At 45.0% G+C, this 22,809-nt stretch overlaps 1 protein-coding gene across 13 annotated transcripts in view; it reads left to right on the forward strand.

Annotated features, from left to right (window-relative positions):
• Positions 1–22,809, forward strand: part of MYH10 (myosin heavy chain 10) — a 121,916-nt gene that overhangs the window by 16,521 nt on the left and 82,586 nt on the right. For all 13 annotated transcript variants that reach the window (XM_072821187.1, XM_072821181.1, XM_072821180.1 and 10 more), the window contains 2 exons: positions 4,439–4,595; positions 10,998–11,025. In XM_072821187.1, the coding sequence (XP_072677288.1) occupies positions 4,439–4,595; positions 10,998–11,025 (185 nt within the window). The remainder of the gene's footprint in view (positions 1–4,438; positions 4,596–10,997; positions 11,026–22,809) is intronic.

The raw sequence follows: 22,809 nt of genomic DNA on the forward strand, positions 1-22,809 counted from the left end.
ATTAAGAGGGAAGCTCTCAGAAGAAATGTGTCCACTGTATCACTCCATTTCCTGATACCCATTCTGCTCTTTATTTTCTCCGCTGGGACTTTTTGTTTTTTTATTTCATATGATTCCTTACAGCTTTTCCTCGCTTACCTAGCCACCTCTTTTACCCTTATGTGTGTCTGTTCCGGTATTTAGAGTCCCTGTTATCCTACCTCCCCTTGTAGCTATAAATCAGTTTCCTAAACTTTTCTTTTAGCTTATTTTATAGGTAGTTTCCATGGGTACATTCTTTGTCTGAAACCTTTGGATGCTGTTTTCCTTCTTCTTTTTTTTTTTTCCTTCATATATCAGATTTTGGTTTGATTTTTTAAAAAAATATTTATTTATTTATTCATGAGAGACACACAGAGAGAGGCAGAGACCCAGGCAGAGGGAGAAGCAGCCTCCCTGCAAGGAGCCCGATGCGGGACTCGATCCCAGGACCTTGGGATCAATCACAACAGGAGCTGAAGGCAGATGCTCAACCACTGAGCCCAGTGGCTCACCTGGTGAGTGACTCACCCAGGTGCCCCTGCTTTTTTTTTTTTTTAAATACACACATTTTTGTCTGTTTCCCTTAGGTAAGGTATGTGATGACATCAGCTGGTGTCTTAAAGGCTATGCAGTTCTGCAGAATGTCCTCATGGCTTCAGCAGTGTGTCCAGCTCTCGCTGGGCATTTTCCTGGACTCACCTGCTATAGCGAATCCCCTTTCAGCTTCCCATGATTTTGCTGTGCTCAGAGGGGGGTCCTTATCTTCCCTATGAATCAAATCATTCCTTTTTTTTTTTTTTAAAGATTTTATTTATTTATTTATTTATTTATTTATTTATTTATTTATTTATTTATTTATTTATGGTAGAGAGAGAGAGAGAGAGGCAGAGACACAGGAGGAGGGAGAAGCAGGCTCCATGCTGGGAGTCTGATGTGGGACTCGATCCTGGGACTCCAGGATCGCGCCCTGGGCCAAAGGCAGGCGCTAAACCGCTGAGCCACCTAGGGATCCCCCATTCTTTTTTTTTTTTTTTTAAGATTTTATTTATTTATTCATGAGAGACGGGGGCGGGGGAGTTGCAGAGACACAGGCAGAGGAAGAAGCAGGCTCCATGCAGGGAGCCCAACGTGGGACTTGATCCCAGGTCTCCAGGATCACCCCCTGGACTGAAGGCAGGTGCTAAACCACTGAGCCACCCGGGCTACCTGAATCAAATCATTCTTGCTGTTCATCAGTAGCATTTCCAGCCTCTCAAGCTTAAATACTTGGGGCAATTGTAGCTTGCCTCTTTGGCGGTTTTTATGCTAAGAGCTTCCAAGTACCTTTGAGTCTCCCTCCCCTGAGTGGGTTCTCATGACCCACAGTCTCCCTCTCACCTGGGCCCTCTCCCTGTGCTAGGACTGATGCAGTAGTCTCTATTCCCCCCACTACTCACCTCTTGCCCTTCAGTATTTTTTCCATGGAGCCTCCATATCTATACTTTTGCAAATATGCTTCTTCCCTTCATTGCTCCTCTCCTCCGAACTTCTAATAGCTGATCACCCTCGCAGGACACAACCTAAATAGTTGAGTCTGCCTTTCTAAGCTCCCGCCGCACACATTCCATGGTTCAAACCACTTTCTGTGAAGCTGAGTTTCCCACTCTGCCTCAGCTATATCCTGGCACCAAGTTTTAGGCTCTCCTAGTTTTAATAGGAATTTCTTTATCCCTCCTTTTGACCTTTTAATAGTCTTTAAAAGAACATCAGAGACCATCTAGGTCTGAATTTCTTTCCTCGTTTTAAAATTTCTGACGAGATGGCTATGACTTTCAGGGCCTGGGGTTGGTTGTATGTTCTGCTCTGGAGTTTCTGTCCTATTATAATCCTGTTTGTCTTTCTCCTTTCCTTTTCGTACTCCTTTCTTTTTTAGTGCCTAATTTTGTGTTTTGTTTGTTTAGTGCGTATATATTGTTTTCATACCCAGAGTGTGGTATTTCTGAAAGGTACATAATGTCCTGTTTGTGTATTCAGACAGTGAATGAAGTCTAATTGGAATGTCAGGCTCTCAGAGACATTATTTTAATAATATATCACCCTCCTGCCATGTGCCTTGGGGAAGATAAAGATGACACAGTGTCGCCTCCTTTATCAGTTCTAGAGGAGCCTGGTATCGGAGCCAGTTTCCAGATAGTTTGAAGTGAGCTCTTTAAGCACTAAAATTGAATAATATTTCCACATAAACATTTTTTACTCCCCCTCTTTGGCAGGCACGGGCTACTGATGATTATTTAACCTTGTTTTTAGATGACGTACTCATATTTGTGAGACTGAGTCATCTTTGTAACCCTAGACCTCAGAAAAGTACCCACCACGTGGGAGACACATATGTTGAATTATTTCTGATTTAAATGTCATTGTTATGCTCTGCTAACCATGCCATACATGCCGTGGGATGTCAAATGGAACTTCCATATTCTGATTTTCTTGGGGTTTTTTGTTAATTGGTTGGTTTTGGTTTTGGTTTGGTTTCTGATTTTTTCTTTTTGGCCGATTGGTAATTTACCTCTTATAAAAGTGAAGTGTAGAATCTGTAGCTTCATGACAGACTGTAATCTAATTTTCCAATGGAAAAGCGAGGTATATATGAAGATTCATTGAGGTGTAGATAGTTAATGTCTTGTTAATTTGACCCTGTACAAATTAAGCTCAATAAACTATGAACCAAGATTGCCTGGCCTTAGCTTTCTCACCCTTAATAAAACCCCTGTTTTTCTTGCCTCCTGTTGCCTTTTGGTCATGTGGTGGCAGAGAGAGGCTGGACTGGGTAAGTGAGACAAGGGGCTTGTCCACAGTGGGGAGGCCCTGAGCTGCCCAGGCCTCTCCAGGAGCTCCCCGGACATGAGAGCCACAGCCTGAAGACCCGAGTGGTCAGCTGGGGATGGGCAAGCACTTACTCTTGGCCTCAGGCCCAGGATCAGCTCAGAAGGAAGGCACACAGCCCCTGTTGGTGAACTTGAGGCAGAGCCTTTGGCCTTTTGTCCTCTCTCTACCCCTAGCCCAGGTGGCAGGTGTGATCCACATCCGAGCCTCTGGTTGTGACATAGGGAAGCTGCAGGGAGAACAGCTCTAGACGTGCTTCTGATCACTTAACTTCTCCTGGCAGGCCTGCATTCCCTAGTTGGAGCGTTAGTTAGTAACCTAACTGCAGGGTTCACAGGAGAGCAGTCTCTTGAGTGCCTTCTTGTGGCAGCTGCCAAGGGGTTCAGCCTTTATGAACACAGCTGTTGCTGACAAGAGCCTGGGGTCTCTGGGGAAGCGGGTTGTGGCATGAACACCATCAGTCCTCAGCCTTTTTCGTGTCCTCTTGCCTGTAGACTTGGGCACTCAGATCACCAGATCACCCAAGTCGCCCAGATAAGCAGATTGCCCAGATACGTAGATCGCCCAGATCACCCAGATCACCTTAAATGAAAGGCCTGCATCCATCCAGTGTGACAGACCGCCCTTTCCAGATGCCTTGGTCCCTCAGTAGGCTGGAGTCCTCTGGTTCTTCCACCACCCCCAGGGGCAGTTCGGCACCTTCTTCTTAGAAATCATTCTTAGTGAATTGAGAAAACTCCCCAAAGTGCTCTTACTGTCAATTCTGAATCAGGGTTATTTTGCTGATCAGGAAAGGTTTGTAACTTTTAAACTAATGGTCCTTAAAAATTATCAAGCACCTGACTGGGTGAATGGGTGGAGCACACAACTCTTTTGTGTGGTTTATATTTATCAGTGTTTACTGTACTTGAAATTACAGCAAATTTAAAAAATATTTCTCAGTTTGGTTGACAATAATAAAGCATTTATTTATTTAAATAAATTCATAAAATAACTGTGTAGCAAGTTAACATGAGCAAAGTATCTTTCATGAAAAAAAACTATTTTCTTTCCTTTTTTTCTTTTTTAAAGCTATACTTTACAGAGCAAAAAAATTCAGAGAAGTTTTACACTTTTGCAAATCTCTTTAACAGCCACCTTTTCAGATCATTCTTCTTTGATACTATACCAAACTTAACAAATGGTATTTTCTTAAAGATTAGTTGCAATGTGGAATCTGAAACTATATTACTGACCTTTCATACCTTCTATGCTCAGGAAAGAGTGACCATGAAAAGTGAATAACCTTATCTTTTCAACCTTCCAGTAATAGCCCTAGGAGGTCAGGAAGCATATGTGATTATGACCATTTTATCCAGGAGAGTGCCACTTAGTAAAGCATCTGTGGGAGACCTTCCTGTGGCTTAGAGTTGCCCATCCTTGGCTAGATTTAATTGGGGAATAGACCAGTTACTTCAGAGATGAAGGCCTCTATTCCAGTCACTGTATAGTTTCTGACTGGCTGATATGTTTAGGATTTTTTATTTTTAACCACTGTATTTTATTTTTCTTCTAGACTTACTCTGGACTCTTCTGTGTAGTCATAAATCCTTACAAGAATCTTCCAATTTACTCTGAGAATATTATTGAAATGTACAGAGGGAAGAAACGCCACGAGATGCCTCCACACATCTACGCTATATCTGAATCTGCTTACAGATGCATGCTTCAAGGTAACTGGAAGTGTTAGAGTCCTCAGTACTCAGTTTCTTAAATGTGATTTAGTATTTTTGTGTGTATCTTGATCTGTTCTCCAAAGGGCTTTACGCTTAAAAAAAAAGATTAAAAAGAAAAGAGGTAAATGTTTATTGCGGAAGAATATTGAATTCTTCAGATGAGAATGGGCAGTGTGGTCATTTTCTGGGGGAAGCAGGTAAGGATGATTGCGGCTTCATAGCTACATCACATTAATTTTTTCATTGAAAAGCATCTAGTTTTTACATACATTTGCTCTTTACCACATGCCGGTATGGTCACAGCTCTCTCACAGTATGTTTCAGAACCCACAGAAGGAGCCACAGGAGGAATGATAGAAAGAGTAGAGGCTTCGTTGGGAAAAGAAAGTCATAAGATATTTCTGTCTTAAATACATGTAAAGGGAGCAACAGAAGTTAGAAAGCACAGGGCAAGTTGGTTGATGTCAACCGATTCCCTTTGGATTTGGGATGAATTATAAATCTGGAGTCATTCACTTGCATGATGGTGCATTTAGACATGGCATTTTCCTGAAAATCAGAACAGTTTTGAACACATTGCATATTATTGCTCAAAAAGACTGCATTGAACATAGGCCTTCCTAGTGCTGTGTGAGATCCCCTGTAATGACGCTGCATCTCCTTTCATCTTTTAAAAAAGAAACTTTTAAAAAAAAGTAAAATAAAATAAAAAATAAAAAATAAACTTTTTAAAAAAAATTTTCATTTATTTATCCATGAGAGACACACACAGAGAGAGAGGCAAAGACACAGGCAAAGGGAGAAGCAGGCCCCCTGCAGGGAGCCCGATGTGGGACTCGATCTCAGGACCCCAGGACCATGCCGTGGGCCAAAGGCAGGCGCTAAACTGCTAGCCACCCAGGAATCCCCTAAAAAAGAAACTTTTAAAGTGTCCTAAGACCTATTGGTTCTTATGAGATAGTTTGGTGATCTTTGGGGAACAGAATAGGCTGCCTCCTGCTGTCGCTGACTTGCGGTTCACGGAGGCTGGGTCTAAATCTGAGGGTAGCATGAAGCCATTAATCAAGAGCAGGTCTCAATCCCTTATTTCATGTTTTATATAGACGCTTCTTATACCAGGTCCCTTGGCAAATAGGAGGTCCTTCCCACCTAGAAGACTGTCATCGATTGGTAAGGACAGGTGAATATCCACAGTCAGCTCAGGCTAAGATGACATTTAATACTCTTTCTGATTCTCAGAGCCAGAGAATCCTAAGAAATGCCTACAGCTCTGGTGCATTGCTGATGGTGGAGAAAGGATGGTCAGCTTTCTTGCTTTCGGTTCTGTGTCTCTGTGAAGAAGAATCTTTATATATGCAGAAGAGCAATTTGTATGAATGAGCAAACTTTGCCTTATATAGGAGAAGAAATTGGAGAAAGCATACTCCTTCTCTAATTAAATCCATATTTCCTCATTGAAACAAGCATGTTCTCACAATTGAGATGGGTCCCTGAACTGTGATATCTAGGAGGGAAGTTTCCAGAAAGTGGGGGCAGAGTCCCATATACAACCCTAACTTTTCAAAAGGGGAAGAAGCTTCAGGCCACTGAGCTTCACATACCTGCCAGGAAGGATTCTAGAATCTATTGTTAAAAGTTGAAGAACAACACGAAAATATGCCCCACATTCCTTTAGCTTAGTGGGCAGGGAAATTATAGTGGACAGTGTTTGCTGAGAATCAGGACTTCCACGTAGCCTCCCACAGTCTCCTGTGATGTCCTCATGGCTGTTGGTGGGAAAGGTGCACGTGAGGTGCTGGTTGGTGATGGAGGTTGTCCAGCTTTGTCAGGGTGTCCACAAAGGGGTATCCCATTGGGACATTTTTCTCAGGATACTTCAAGATAAGGGACGCATGCATGCCCATGCAACAGTGTAGATGACTTGAAACTTCCATGCCATAGATACATTTGAGGAAAAGAAACAATCTTAAAAATTATCTTGACAGGTTGAATGGAAAAATCGAATCTAACAAAACAGTTAACAGGGATTAAATGTTAATGTGCCATTAATGTTGCCAGACCAGCTTTATGCATACGAAGTGGGGAAGATGTGGCTTACCAACCTATTGTTTTCTCACTGATACCATCATTAATGCTAGAATGATATATATTGAATATTATTGTGTGCCAGGCGCTGGGCTAGGTGTTCTATGTGTGTGATAAAATCTACAACAGTCTTATAAAGTAAAAAGAATCACTGTCCTGCTTTTACAGAGGCACAAAAAGTTAAAAACTTGACCCCCGAAAGTATAGAGAGTTAGAGGTTATGAACTAGGACTTAAAACCAGGGCACTGTGACACATTCTTTTCCACAATAATAAAATTCCATATGAAGAATAAAAAGAACTGGTTAATAGTTTTGATTACAAAACAGTTGAAAAGTGTGACACAAAATGAAAACCGAGAAAAGCCCACTGTAAACAATTTAATTGCGTTCCAATCTGTAGGTGGGGGGGCTGCATGCTCATGGAGCACACAATACAGCTGAGTTGGGACTCGCACTAGACTAAATGCCACTGGGCCTGTGAAGAATATCTGAGAAGAGACCAGGGGACAACTCAGAGCACAGGGTCCCACTGAACAGTTTGTGTCTTGCATGCACAAAGCCAGAAGAGAGCTTCAACTTGTTTCCCTAAGTTTGGATGCTAGAGGATACCATATTAATAAAATGCAGAGTGTGTCTGGCACATAGTAGTTGCTCAAGAAATGTTCATTGAATGAATGAATGAATGAATGAATGAGGCCTCCTGGACATAAACTTGGTTGCAAAAATCACAGACTCCGTTCTTGTTAGATTCATACCTAAATAAAATATATACCCTCACCTAAATAAGGGTGTCGTGTTTTTTTAGCGTTAAATGGAACTTTAAATATAAAAATTTCCAACCTTGCACTGTTGATATATAGAAAGGTTTTTAAAATATATGTATTGGTGTATATATATATATATGTGTGTGTATATATATAGGTATATATAAATATATATATATATATATTTTTTTTTTTTTACAACTTTGCAAAACTCACTTATTCTGGAAGGTTTTTTTGATAGAATATTGGGATTTTCTGTGTAGATCATCATGTCCTCTGCAACTAGAGACATGGCTATGTCCTTCCCATCTTAGGCTTTGGACTTTTTTCTTGCCTTATACTACTGAATAGCTGTGGTGACAACAGACATCCCCCCCTTATTCTGGTCTCAGGGGGACAGCATTCAGGTTTCCACCATTACGGATGGTGTTCACTGTATGGGCTTTTTTTTGTACATGCTGTTTATTGGATGTGTGAAATTCTCTTTATCCGTTGCTTGCTCAGGTAGTTTAGATCCTGAGTGGATGTTGAGTTTTATCAAATGTTTTTTCTCCTTCTATCCAGATGACTAGGATGTTCTTTAGTCTGTAAATGCGGGGAGTCAGATTGTTTGCTTTTAGACGCTGAGCTAACCTTGCCGGGATAAATACCACCTGCTTATTGGGTGCCCTCCCCTTACCTCCCCCCGTGTGTATTGCTGGATTGGATCTGCTAACACGTTAAGGATTTTTGTGCCCTTGCTGATGACAGACATTTGTCATTTTTTTGTATTATGATGTCTCTGTAGCTGGAGGCTCAGGGTGAGGCTTGTCTCTGAAGATGGATCAGAAGATATTCCTTCCTCTTCAATTTTCTGGAAAGGTTTGGTTTTTTCCCTTAAATGGTGTATAGAATTCACAGGTGGAGTATGTTTTCTTTGTGGGAAGGTTTCTAATTACAAATTCAATTTTTTTTAACAGGTGTAATTGACGTATAACATTGTGTGAGTTCCACAAACTCAATTTCTTTAAAAGGCATGGGGCCAATCAGGTTATTTCTTTCGAAATGAGCTTTAGCAGTTGACATCTTTTTAAGAAGTTGTCCCTTTCGTCTTAGTTGTCAGAGTGGGCCTGTGGGGTTCAAGGTAGTTATTCGCAGATATTGGTAATTTGTGTCTTTTTCCTGATGAGTTTGCTAGAGGTTTATCAACTGTATGATTTTTCTCAAAGAACCAAGATTCGGTTTCATTTCTTTTTTCTTTTTCCTGTTCCCCACTTCATTGATTTCTGTGCTTTCTCATTTCCTCGCCTGTTTAATTTGAATTCGATATGCTCTTTTGTGGTTTTTTTAAGGTAGGAGCTGAGGTCATTGATTGGAAACCACTTCCACTGTTGAAATGTGATTTAGCTTGGTGTAGATTTATCAAGGAGCTGCGTCTGTGATTCCTGGAAGGTGCTTTGGAAATCACTGAGCTAGGAGAAGAGTTTGTAGTCTTCAGAAGGCTAGTTGCATTTTTGAAAGTGAAATTGTCTCCCTTAAATAACAATATGAGGCTGTGGTTACATTTACAGGATTTTTGAGCTCAGTCATTGTGTGTGGTGACAATGCTTTCACCAGCCCTTGTAGGATGAAGGAAAAGAGTCGGGGGGTCACAGTCAGAGAGAATCTTGGAGGTGGTCAAACCCAAACCCTTACGCATGGGTAGGGAAGCGGAGACCCAAAGCCATACAAGACCAGACAGACAGACACGGAGGATGGGTGATAAGTCTGGCTAGCGGAGTTGTTTGGATTTGGGTTGGGCTGGGGGTGAGAAGCATGGAGAATGAAGTATGGAGCAGGATTGAAGAGTAGGTGGTTGTGTAGGTCTGTGATTTCAAACAATAATAATAAGTACATACAGATGCAGGAAGAAAGCCATTCTGAACTAATGAGGTGGCAATTGAGTTTTGGTTAAATTTTACACGTTTTGATGTATGAACCAGTTTGGAAAAGCCATAAAAAAGTTAATGAAGTTCTATAGAAGTTGCTGAGACCTGGAGAATTTAGGGGCCTGAGGGCTCATATTTACAATGAATAAGCAAGGACTTGATAAAATCCTAGCATCCTAGGAGAAGAACCTGACGCCAGCAAGGTCGCAGCGCTGCATGTGTAGACGCGAAGTGAGTTTGCAGCAGAGAGGGAACCAGCACACAGGAGCTCAGTCCCCACCATCCTGCCCAGGGTAGGGGGCCCTCGCACTAACTCTCCCTCAGCCCCCCAAACAAGGCTAACCGTAGCCAGTATGAGAGTGAGGAAAGAAGACAGCCCAGTCTCAGGCAGCACCTTGTAGCAGGGGAGATACAGTGGCTGGGGAAAGCAGGTGGGTCTGGGGAAAGCAGGTGGAAGGAAGGGCTTGGCGTGGCCCCCGGGAAAGCCAGCCAGTAACCCCAGTAAAGGAGGCAGTGGTCAGCCCGGTCCTGGGAATGTCACCTGTGCAGCTGGAGGAAGGACTGCGGTTAAACATGCTCTTTGCAGAACTCGGTTTATACAAAGAATATATGCATGGGTTTGTTTATTTTAATAACATTATGGCAGAGCACACAAACTCTTTATTTCTAAAGGCTTTTTACGCCTAAACTGCTGAGACCCTCATTGGGTCCCCGGTGGCAGCCACCTGAGGCACAGCAGGCGCAGGAGGGAGTGACAAAAGATGTAGCTGGGCCCGGCCCCATGAGCACAGGTCCTTTCTAAGCAGTGGCAGCCTTGGTTAGTGGCGTAGACCACACAGGTGCCAGAGGCAGACACACAGGCCCTCAGCCCTCTGCAGCTGTGGAGCCTGGGTGGATTCCCCCGACCCCCCTCCAGGAGCATTTCTCATCTGTAAGATAGACATTTGGGTTCACAAGTGATTGGAGGTCATACATCCCACACTGCAGATTCATCCGTGGGCTAGACATGGATTTGAACTTCACCTTTTCATTTGAAAAATCGAACTGAAGACTCAAACAGTCATCACTTTAAAATCATGTTCGATTTTTTTTCCTGGTACATGTCTTTTATTTTGGGGGATGTGTACTGCTTGAACTTGAGACTGTTTAAACTTTATATCGGTGTCTGTCCACCTGCCACCTTCTCTGCTCAGAGTGTGATTTTTTGTTTTTTCCTCTTTTAAGATCAAGTTAATAATGATTCCTCTCTGGTTATGAGTGTCCTGGAAGCCTCTGTGAAAGGCAGTGGCTTCCAAACCTGACCCTGCATCAGAATCACCTGGGGAGCCTATTTACAGAGGGCATTTCGGTCCCTACCCCCCTGAAAATGATTCAGTAAGGGAGGAGCTCTGGGGGTCGCATCTTTACAGGGCTTGTGCATCAAGGCTGACAGGCATATAATAAGCCTTCGAGAAGCCAGGGCCCTCATTTACCCCTAGGAATCTGGCATTATCGTGAGCGAGCAAGACTGGGTTTAGGGCTACATAAGGGGGTGGGGAGCAGAGTTACTAACGTGATGAGGGCCTTTATTGCAGCTTTATTATATCGCATATTTGAAAAACCAGGCAAATGGTCACCTTGTTCTTTTGTTTGTTTTTTATAGATCGTGAGGACCAGTCCATTCTTTGCACGTAAGTAAATATGAACGTTCAGACTTGTTTTTGATTCTGTTGGAAACAAAAGCAATTGCGTTTTTTGTTTTGGGGAGAGGGGGGAAAGTTGAGCAGTAATTTGAAGAATTCGATGTAAAGCTTACAGTTATTCTAAGACTGAGATGATGCAGATTGCTTAAATCACTGTTTGGCTGTCACACCTGGTTTCTCTGACATTTCACAGTGTTTATGTGCGAAACTTGTGTGTGTGGTCCCTGCGTACACCTGTGGCCTCCTGCATGTTCCAGCAATGCATTCACGTTACCTGGTAAATGTGACCAGCAGTCATGTCCTTGTGAGCTGAGTGCTGGAGCACCAGGATCGAATGAAGCCGTATTGACAGCAGGACACCATTAGTTTGGCTTAGAAAGACCAGCCTGGCCATGGTGTGGGTGAAAAATGAATTGGAAGACTGGTCGGAGGCTGTTGGGCATTGCAGGCAAGGGCTGGCTAATGGCTTCAGGCAGCAGTGTGACCGCACCTGGAAGGGAGTGAGGAGACACACCGAGTATGCAGGGGGAGTTAGTGAAGGGGTCCGAGTGTCTTCCCCCCGCCGGCCCTAGGAGACTGGGTGTGGGTGGGGACACTGGCTGTGATGCTGCCAGCCTATCTTCCCATCTCTGCCCGCCACCGTGCTGCCTGCCTGGAGGTGGAGCTCAGGAGAGGGCTGCCCCAGGCACTGAGACCTGAGCTGTCGATGCAGGCCTGTGAGAGGGGCTCCTTCCAAGAGGAGGGAGAGAGAAGGCCAGGGGTGGAAAGACACATTCAGGGGGGCCGAGGAGGCAGGAGGGTGTGTGTCGGCAGAGCAAGCCCCATGATGACGGTGCATTGTATGTGTCCTTCCAGCATCTGGGGGCTAAGAGGGAGGCAGAGGCCAGACTATGCTTGAGGCATGATGGGGAAGTGATAAAGTTAACACCCAAAACACTGAGTATAGGCCTGCTGCTCTCAAATAGCAAGAAGCATGAAGGGTGGTTGTGAGAGACAACAGAGTCTTGCTGTTCGCGGTGGAGTGTTTACTGGAAGAGATTTTTTTTTAACATTTTATTCATTTATTTGACAGGACAATTGGGGCGGGGGGAGGTGTTGGGGAGGGAGAGGCAGAGGGAGAAGCAGACTCCCCACTGAGCAGGGAGCCTGATGCAGGACTCAATCATGACCTGAGCTGAAGGCAGACGCCTAACCACTGAGCCCCCCCGGGTGCCCCTGTGGAAGAGATTAAATGGGGGCTTGAAACTTCTCATCCAATGGCTTCTGTCTTCAATGATGTCACCACTCCAATATCTGATGGGGATGCAGAGAGGTGGGAGTGCTGGCACCCGTCTGCTTATTGTGTACCTTCTCTCTTGGCGTCATTGGGCTCTGGGTTCTACAGGTCTGCTCCTCTGAGCACCAGGCTGCCCTGGAAAGACTTCTCGCAGCAGTTGGGTTGGTCTCAGCTGGGCGGTTGCACGGATCTGGGTCGGGCTGAGTGTTCGCACCTGGGCTCTCCCACCGGCAGCCAGCTGTGGGGATAGCCAGGTGCCTTGCCTTCCCCCTACGTCTCCTCCTGGGCACCCAACACGGTGCCACGACTCCAGGAGCAGCGGGAGGGTGAGCCCCGGCATGCAAGCGTCGTTCAGGTCTGTGCTCGCGTCACGTTTGCCAAATTCCTGTTCCCACGCCAGACACATGGCCAAGGCCAGAGTTGGTGTGAGAAACACTACGTTGCCGTGGACCGTCCTCCATCCGGTCCATCAGAACATGGAGTGATTGCCGTTCTTGCAAGTGGGGGACGGTGGAGGGAGAGAATGGAGAATCTTGGCAAGCAGAGTCATCCCAGGGGGATGTGGGCAGAGGGGAGTGGACAGATTAGGTGGGGGGCAGCAGGTGGGTCGGGAAAGAGTGCCAGGGGTCTTCATGGAATAGAGCAGATAATGCTGGGGACACCGGTGTTGGTGCAGGAAGGGTGGGCGTGCGGCCACGGGAGTGAGTGGCTGGAGAGGTAGGAGGTGTTCGTGGAATTGAGGGCGCCCAGGGTCAGGGGTCCGGGTGATGTGTCCTTGACATGCAGAGAGGAGGGTCTTGGCCACACGCATGCATGTAAACATGCACACACCAGTGCCGAAGTGCCAGCTCCTCATTAAGCTAAATGATTTCATCTAAAGGAGAGTCCTTTATTCCAACATAATATCCTTCTCATTTTGGGGGGATAAAAATTGCTTTCTTTTTTGAGACCAGAGTAGAGGTTTTTGTTTTTAACCATCTTCCTGGGTGAGAGGAGGAGGCAGGGAGGGGCAGGGGCTTTTTCCCATGCAAAGCTCTGGAAATGGCATGAGGGTAAGTGAGCGGGATGACTTTGCTCCTGACTCCAGTCGGAGGGGGGGGGACAGGGGAGAGAGGGGTGGCCCTCACCTGGGAGGGCAGTCTAGGGCACGCTCACTGAAGAGGTAGAGGATGTGGGTGACTCTGCTCACTCTGGAGTGGGGGATCCCGGAGTCTGCAGAGAAAACTGGGGGTGGGGTGCTGGGGGTCAGACTATAGCAGGGTTTGGGGTCAGGGGAGGACAGTGTGGGGAGAGACTGTGAGAATGCAAAGTGACCAGAGGAGCCGATGTCTTTGGCACTGAACAAGCACAAGGACAGCTAGGCTGTGAGCCTGAAGGATTCCCACGAGTCCACGGGGGGAGGGGCCTGGGGCCTCTGGAGGCTGTGGCCGCAGCTGGCACCTCCTGGTACCTCTGGTGCATTGCTAGCTCAGGTGAGGCCCCCAGCCAGGTGAGTTTCCAGACCCTGATCCTTCTAACGCTCCCTGGTGGCTTCCTGAAGAACCAGTGTGCCAGGTGGATGAGGGCGATCCCCTGAAGCCTCCAGGCGGGGAGGACAGCAGGTGAGAATTGGCATCCGGCAGTTGTCAAGGTTCTGGTATCACTGGAGCATATGGTGTGAAGTAGGGTACAAATGCCAGCTTGAACTCAAAGTGCTGAAAAAAAAACCCCTACATTCCTGTACAAGCATCACACAGTTTCTCATCAGCTCCTGTGTTTTAGGACTCAAAGCCCCACATCTCACGGTGTCCCTCGTTTCTAGTCACATGGTCAGACAGTTCTTTCTGTCTTGTCCTAGCCCCACACCTCACGTCTGGCCCATTCTTTTTTAATGTATTTTTTTAAAAGCTATTTATTCATGAGAGACAGACAGGCAGAGACACAGGCAGAGGGAGAAGCAGGCTCCATGCAGGGAGCCCAATGCAGGGCTTGATCCTGGGACCGCGGGATCATGCCCTGAGCCATGGCAGATGCTCAACCACTGAGCCACCTGGGTGCCCCATGTCTGGCCCATTCTATGTGGATCCCAGCAGACTTTGTGCCCTTTAGCTTCTTCTTCCCTCCAGGGAGGAAATCTCTGCAAATCGAGTCACACCTACATGACCTGTTCCAATCCACATTGGTTTTCTCTCTTTGGACCTTTCTTCACATTCACTACTGTTCTTGGTCCCTTCTTTGGGTCACCCGTGTCGTGTTTCACAACTAGGCCATAAGGGGGATACTCTGACTTCCTCAATTGCTTCTTCATGACCCCTGAGACCCTGGCACGCTATTCTGAACATAGTACATGCTTCAGAAACAGATAAAATTTCAAACGAAAGAACAAATCTAATGAAGCAGGAACCTAGATAATAGGCTACACTGTAGAAGTTTTAGGAACTGGTGAGGCTATGTGTTTTCTTTTTTCTTTTTTTTTTTTTTTTCCTTTTTTTCTTTTTTAAATTTATGATAGAGAGAGGCAGAGACACAGGAGGAGGAAGAAGCAGGCTCCATGCTGGGAGCCTGACATGGGACTCCATCCCAGGACTCCAGGATTGCGCCCTGGGCCAAAGGCAGGTGTTAAACCGCTGAGCCACCCAGGGATCCCCAAGGCTATGTGTTTTCATGGGAAAACATTGCTGCTGCTGTTCTTAAGAGGCATGAGTAGAATGGTACGTGCCCCCCCCCCACGTGCATTACCCAGCTCCCGTGATTTTAAAATTTTTACCACATCTTCATATTTTGCCCTTCTTAAAACTTTTGCTGATGCATTTCCCCAAGTTATTTTAAAAATTTCAATACTGTCCATGCTACATACCCTTTACTTTGTCAGTTTTCTCTCTATACACACGAGCCCTTTTTTTTTTCTAATCATTTGCAAGTTGACTGCAGACCTCCTGACACCCCGGACTTCTCCAGCATGTGTCTCCCAAGGATGAGAACTACAGGCTGTTATCACCCTTAGAAGGTCAACATCAGTTCTGTAACATCTAATGTGGAATCCATATTCAATTTCCTGTAGTAGTTCTCAACGCATTTTCGTATAACTTTGAAAATCCACGATCCTGTTAAGGTTCACTTCTTGCATTAAGTCTCTTCATTTCAGTCCTGTATTCTAGAATAGTCTTCTCACTTTTTTTGTTTTTTGTTTCATTGGCTTGTGTTCTTTGAAAAAGTCAGTTATTTAGAACCTGATCTGCAAGTATCTTTTAAAGATGATCCATGGCAATGCAGTTTTGACATGGACCACCCAGAGCTCACTCCTCCACACAGTGCCCTGACTGCGGACCCCAGACATAAGTCGGTCCCAGGCCCCCTGTACCTCTGACCAGCTGGCTACAAATTTGGGGGTTGCTACCCCCTGGAGGTTGATGGTTCATGGGGATGACAAATCAGAGCCAGCCAGAAGAGACAGCTAGGGTGAGGTCTGGGAGGGTCTCAAGCATAAACTTTCCATATTCTCTGGATACTTCCTTTCCCTGCACGTCGATGTTTATCGCCAACCAGGAAGCTCACCCGAGCTTTGGAGTCCAGAGTTTTTACTGGGGTTTCCTGAAGCAGAATGATTGATTGAGTCATGGGCCATGTATTTGAATTCCATCTCCAGCCCTTCTCCCCTCCCAGAATGTTGGGATGATCTCACATGACTCAATGCTTCCAATCACTTGGTTGGTCTTCTGGGATGGCCAGTGCCCCTCCTGGAACTTTCCAGGGGCCTGCCATGAGTCCCCTCGTTAGCACAAGCTCTCAGGACCCACCATGAATGATGGAGACTTTCCAAGGACTTAAGAGGCTCCCTTCCAGGAGCCAAGGACAAAGACCAGTCCCGTTCTTCATTGTACACCATCAGTTAGAGTCACACAGGAATCTGAGTACTGGAAGCTTCTGTGGAAGGAGGGGATAAGGAAGCTGCATTCTGCTCACACACTAGGAAAGAAGAGAATTTGTGTATTCATGGTCTTCGGTGTCTTGGGGATCATAATAACCCCACATACAGTAAGCAGGGAGCCAGGTGCAAGACTCAGACCTCTCCCCTTGACTGGGCAGTTTGGGAGCTTGGATGACCTTTTTTTTTTTTATTATTTTAATTTTTTAAAAAATTTTATTTGAGAGGAAGCAAGCATGATTGGGGGAGGGGCAGGTGGAGAGGGAGAGAGAAACTCTCCAGCCAACTCCACACTGAGTGGATCCCAACTTGGGGCTCAATCTTGTGACCCCAGAGCATGCTCTGAGCTGAAATCAGGAGTCAGGCACTTAACTAGTTGAGCCACCTGGGCGCCCCTGGATGACTATTTTTGATGAGAATTTTTTTTGTAACGTCTGGAGGCAGGAAACACTCGGAGGGAATTACTGCTGTTGATATAATGAAAGGTTAGTGAATGCTAATTTACTTTTGTCACCAGAAGTGACCTTTGTGGGCATTTGTAATTAGGGTCATTTTAGACAGCTTTGTCATCAATGAATAGGTTTGGATATATGAGGTGAGTCTCCTAGCATCTGATTCTCTCTTCTTGAGCATAAAGTAGCAGTCAGCAAGTACCTTCTTTCCTTTTCTTCCCTTTAACTTAGTCCAAGCATCTTACTGTGAATATTTCAAAACATGACTCAAAATCCCTTCCACTTTAAGACCCATATATCCCTTAACCTAGGTCCTAGATTCATGTTTCACTCTATTTGCTGTTTGATACATTGTGATCTGTTCATCTTCTTTCCATCCACCAATCCATTTTGTTGTGTTGGGAGGAAAGTTTCTTCTTTTCCACCTCCTGTCCAGCAAGTGGGGGTTTGCAAATTAACTGGCCATAGATTAACAGGAGAAAAGACTGTTTACCTGCACACACCAGAGTACTCAGTGATGAGTATCTTGCTGAATAACCGGAAATAAAAAGGCATATGTACTAAACATGACAAAAAAGGAGAATTAGGTCTTCCAGGGAAAAGCATGGAGGGTTCTCTTTACCAAATGCTGACAAACCTCTGACTTAGCACTTCCTGGGTCTGTCTGTTCCCCCATCAGGACGCTCCCTGGGATGAATGGCAGCTGAATCTCAGGAGGCTCTGCTTAAGGTTAGGTGATGTTTCCTTCTGTTGGCTGCTAATCAGGTATTTTCCAGTTCAAAGTAATTTTTATACCACTTTGATGAGCTATCAATCCCTTCATTTGATTTATTTCAAGTTAAATTGTAGACGTCAGTACACTTCCCCTTAAAACCTTCAGTGTGTGTAACATTAAAGTCCAATATTTATATATTTATGTTTGGAGTAAAATTTGTATGTAATGAAATGCTTAGGTCTTAAATAAATACATGATTGCAGAGTTATTTGTGTAACCTGAACCTGTATTAAGATAGAGAATGTGGGGCACCTGGGTGGCTCATTGAGTGTCTGCCTTTGGCATAGGATGTGATCTCGGGGTCCTGGGATCGAGTCCTGCATTGGGCTCCTCACAGGGAGCCTGCTTCTCCCTCTGCCTGCCTCTCTGCCTCTCTGTGTCTCTCATGAATAAATACATAAAATCTTAAAAAAGAGAGAGCTAGAGAACGTGACTGTTGCCCTGAAGAAATTTCCCCAGCAGATCCCTACCCTCACCTCTTCTAGCCTTAGCACACTTCCAGTAATTCTTGGATGCCCCGGTTATGATATTTAATAACATTTTTATTGTTCATATCTATTATAAGCTACATTGTAACTTGAGAAATATGGAAATGTGAAACAATGTATCTCAGATTTGAGAGAATAGGATCCTTTCAGTGGTGCCTTTGAGTACCCAGCAAATAAAGAAATCCAAGAGTATATAACTGGAATCCTTTAAAATTTAGCACACAGCCAAGCTACTTATATTTCCTGTGTGAAATTAACTATTTAGTCAATTTTACATAGTGCTTATTTTTTTAATCTATTTTTTTAAGATTTATTTGTTTATTCATGGAGACAGAGAGAGAGAGAGAGAGGCAGAGACACAGGCAGAGGGAGAAGCAGGCTCCATCCCGGGAGCCTGACGTGGGACTCGATCCCAGGACTCCAGGATCGCGCCCTGGGCCAAAGGCAGGTGCTAAACCGCTGAGCCACCCAGGGATCCCCTAGTGCTTATTTTCTATTAAGTACTCATGTTTGCATAGTATCACAAAGAAAAATATAGTTGGAGGCAACTTTTTTAAAGATTTATTCATATTAGAGAGTGCCAAGCAGTGAGAAGGACACAGCAAGAGAATCCTCCAGCCAACTCTGTGCTGAGTGTAGAGCCTGATGCAGGGCTCGATCCCACAACTCTGAGATCACAACCTGAGCTGAAACCAAGAGTCAGACATTATACCACTGAGCTACCCAGGCACCCCAGAAGCAACTTAAAAAAAAAAAAATCGATACTTAGGTATTAATTAGATATCAAAGTTCTCTCTAAGCTTTACCATTTTAATCACTTACTCTCTACTTTTCCTCTAAAAGGACAAACCTCTTCATCTCTCCTCTGGTCTCATCTGCCTACTACCACCACCCAGCCTTTCCCTCTGCAGACTCAGGCCAGACAGTATAGACCTCCACTTAGGGTCCAGACCCCTGCACGGTCCTTGTTCTCCTGTTTCACCAAGGTCTTTAGTGATGATGTTCAGAGTTTTTCTTATCATGAGAAAGCCGTGTTCTCCACACTTGCATCCCAGGTCATCAGCAGTGAAGTCCTACTAAGAACGTGTCCTCATGTTGACTTTCCTCTCATTAGCATTGAAACTCACAGGGCAGTCACCTTGGTAAGAAAATGATTCTGTTCTCTAAGCTCCCTTTTCAGGGGATCCCTGGGTGGCTCAGCGGTTTAGCACCTGCCTTCGGCCTGGGGCGTGATCCTGGAGTCCCAGGATCAAGTCTCACATCGGGCTCCCTGCCTGGAGCCTGCGTCTCCCTCTGCCTGTGTCTCTGCCTCTCTCTCTTTCTCTCAGTCTCATGAATAAATAAATAAAATCTTTAAAAAAAAAAAAAAAAAAAAAGCTCCCTTTTTAAAGAATAATTTGTTTAGAACTAACTGCTGGTTAACTCCGGTTTTTCCTCAAGTTATTTGATCATGTAACAATTGTAATTGCTTCACATCAGCCTTCCACTGGGACGTGATGAGATTTATTTTCTGTTAAGGAATTTTATCCCGTGCAAATACATTAAGTGGTGGTGACCAAGCCAGCCTGGGTTTAGAACCATTAGTTCTTGCTCTGAATAACCTGCATTAAAAGCTTTAACAGGGAAGCCTGGGTGGCTCAACGGTTGAGCATCTGCCTTTGGCTTGGGGCTTGATCCTAGGGTCCCAGGATCGAGTCCCACATTGGGCTCCCCGCAGGGAGCCTGCTTCTCCCTCTGCCTATGTGTCTCATGAATAAATAAATATTTTTTAAAAATAAAAGTAAAAGTTTTAACATAACTCAGAAGAATTGATGAGCTAGCTAAAACCCAAAAATAGGCCCCATGAATGTAGTGAACAGATCTTTGACAGAGGAGCAAAGATAGGCCCTTTAACAAACAGTGCTGGGACAGCTGGACATCCACATGTTAAAAAAAAAATCCAGGTGCAGGCCTTACACCCTTCACAGAAATGAACTAAACCCAAACTATAAAGCTCCTATAAGATAACATAGGAGGAGGCGCGCCTAGGGGGCTCAGTTGGTTAAACGGCTGTCTCTTGACCTCGGCTTACGTCTTGATCTCAGGGTCATGAGTCCAAGCCCCACCGTGGGCTCCACAGAGGGCGTGGAGTCTACTTAAAGATAAGAGAGGAGGAAACGTGGATGATCTTGGGTCTGATGATGCTTTTTTAGATACAACACTAACGTCGTGATCCATGAAAGAAATAATAAGTTGGACTTCATTACTATTAAAAACTTGTCGGGCTGCCCGGGTGGCTCAGCAGTTTAGTGCCACCATCGGCCCAGGGCCTGATCCTGGGGACCCGGAATTGAGCCCCACGTTGGGCTCCCTGCTTCTCCCTCTGCCTGTGTCTCTGCCCCCCCCTTCTCTGTCTCTGTCTCTCATGAATAAATAAAATCTTAAAAAAAACTTGTCTGCAAAAGATAATGTCTAGATAATGAAAACAGAAGCCATAGCCTAGGAGAAAGTATTTTCAGAAGACACATCTGATAAAGAAGATTGTTATACAAAATAAACCAAAAACCTCTTAAAACTTAATAAGGAAACAGCCCCATTAAAAAATGGGCCAAAGACCTTAGCAGACACCCACTAAAGAACATAACAGATGGCAAAAGAGCCTGTGGAAGGGTGTTCCATGTCCCGTATCCTCACTACACACCTACTAGAATGGCCAACATCTGGAATGTTGACAACCCCAGATGCTGACAAGGATGTGGAGCAACAGGAACACACACTCATTCATTGCTGGTGGGAATGCAAAATGGTGCAGCCACTCTGGGAGACTATTTGGTGGTTTCTTATAAAACTAAACATACTCTTTTTTGAGAGAGTAAGCGAGGAACAGAGGGAGAGAAAGAGAATCTTAAGCAGGCTCCAGGCTTGATGTGAAACTTGATGTGGGTCTTGGTATCATGACCCCAAGATCATGACTTGAGCAGAAATCAAGAATTGGACGCTTTATTTCCTGAGCCACCAGGCACCCCAAAATTAAGCTAATGACCCACCAATCACACCTCTTGGTATTTACCCTTTGGGGTTAGACTTAACGTCTACAGAAAAACCTGCTTTGTACATAATTACCCAAACTAGGAGGCAACCAGGATTGCCCTTCAGTAGGTGAATGGATGAACTGTGGTACGTCCAGGCGGTGGAGGCCTAATGAGCTCTCAAGCCATTAGAAGACCCAGAGGAATCCTAAATGCATATTAGTAAGTGAAAGAAACCAGTCTGAGAAGGCTCCATACTGTCTGATTCCAGCTATAGAGACAATGAGTACAGAGGGTGTGGGAGAGAGAGGAAATGAACAGGCAGGGTACAGAAGATTTTTATAGGACAGAGAAAATATCCCATATGGTATTACAATAGTAGACCCAAGTCGTCACCTATTTGTAGGTGAGAATGTACAACACCTGGAGTGAACCATAACAAAACTATGGACTTTGGGCGACCATGATGTGTCCGTGTAGTGTCATTGTTAGTAAAAAATGTCCCATTTTAGTGATGTTTATAATTGACACTGTGCATGTGCAGGCACGAGATAGATGAGAAACCTCTGCCTTCCTCTCAGTCTTGTTGTAAGCCTAAAATTGCTTTTAAAATATACTTAAAAACAAAAACAAAAAATGTCTCAAGCAACAGTGTGGTGTAGTTGAAAAGTCAAACAGAAGTCTGGTATTCTTTCTCATACCCTGAGCTACTCTGTGACCCCAGGCCCAACCGTAGGCTTCTCTAGAACACACTTTGCTTTTTCTGATGATCCTTTGCCTTGGAAGTACTCAAGTCTGAAAACTGGGGAATTTTTAGATATTCTAGGTACATCTCAATGATAGCTTAGTTCTGGGGGTGGGGGATGTAGGGGGATAAGTATGCAAATCAACTGGTAAATAGAAGTTTAAGATGTTCCCAGCAAATAGGCCAGGAAAGGGAGCTAACATCTGCAAATGTTCCCTCCATTCATCTTTGCAGCAGCCCCGTTAGCCCCAATCACATGTCGCCTTATCCCAGGCTGACCCTAATGTTAGTGGGATGCAGGACTGGAACCTGTGCCCATCTTGACCACAGAAACCTCTGCTCTTGCTCATGAGCTGCTTCCTGGCAGAACAGGATTTTGAAACTGGGGGAAATCCTTAGCTAATGTCCCATGGGTGATAGGAGCTGTTGGTTTTCCGGCAGAGGTCGTCTGAAGCAAGAACTTCCAGTGCAGGGTGTTTTTGGAACTGGGCTGGATTTGATGTATCTCGAGAAGACCAACAGAAGCAGTGAAGATCTGGGCGAGGAGTTTCTTTCTGGGGAAGGGCACCCATGGTCCAGAAGGGACTCAGAGAAAGACCTCAGGATTGATCACGTGTTGACGATCTGCTTCCCTGCTTCTCAGCACTGTTGGTTTTTAAATTTCATTTTGGATTGTGCACCTGAGAAGCCCCGAAGGCCATAGACCTCTCTAGAAAGCTGGAATACCTCCAGGCTAGAAACCCCTGATCTTCGGTGTCCCAATGTCCTGCACAAGATGCAGGTATCCCATCCTTCAGGCTCCCTGCTGCGCTCTCTCGTTGAATTTGAACCTCTTCTGCATGGACCAGCCTGAAGCCTGCAGTGTCTCCAGTGTAGACCTATTTCCTCAGTGGATCTTCTTTTGTTGGTGAAACCAGATCAGATCTTTTTGTTGTCCTTGCTCTTTGCAGTCCTGTTCTGTTGCTCTTCTCTCTGAGGATCCTCCTAACTCACTTTCTCGGGGAGACCTCTGCCGAGCTTTCTGTTTGGCTCCCTCTCATCTTTACTTAGGTTCAAGCTGCTTTTATTTCTCTGCCTCTGCCTGGGATGGATGTGCCGTTTCCCTTTATAAAAAGATCGTTTCC

The sequence above is a fragment of the Canis lupus genome, chromosome 3 (genome assembly GCF_048164855.1).
Source record: "Canis lupus baileyi chromosome 3, mCanLup2.hap1, whole genome shotgun sequence".
Taxonomy (NCBI): Eukaryota; Metazoa; Chordata; class Mammalia; order Carnivora; family Canidae; genus Canis; species Canis lupus.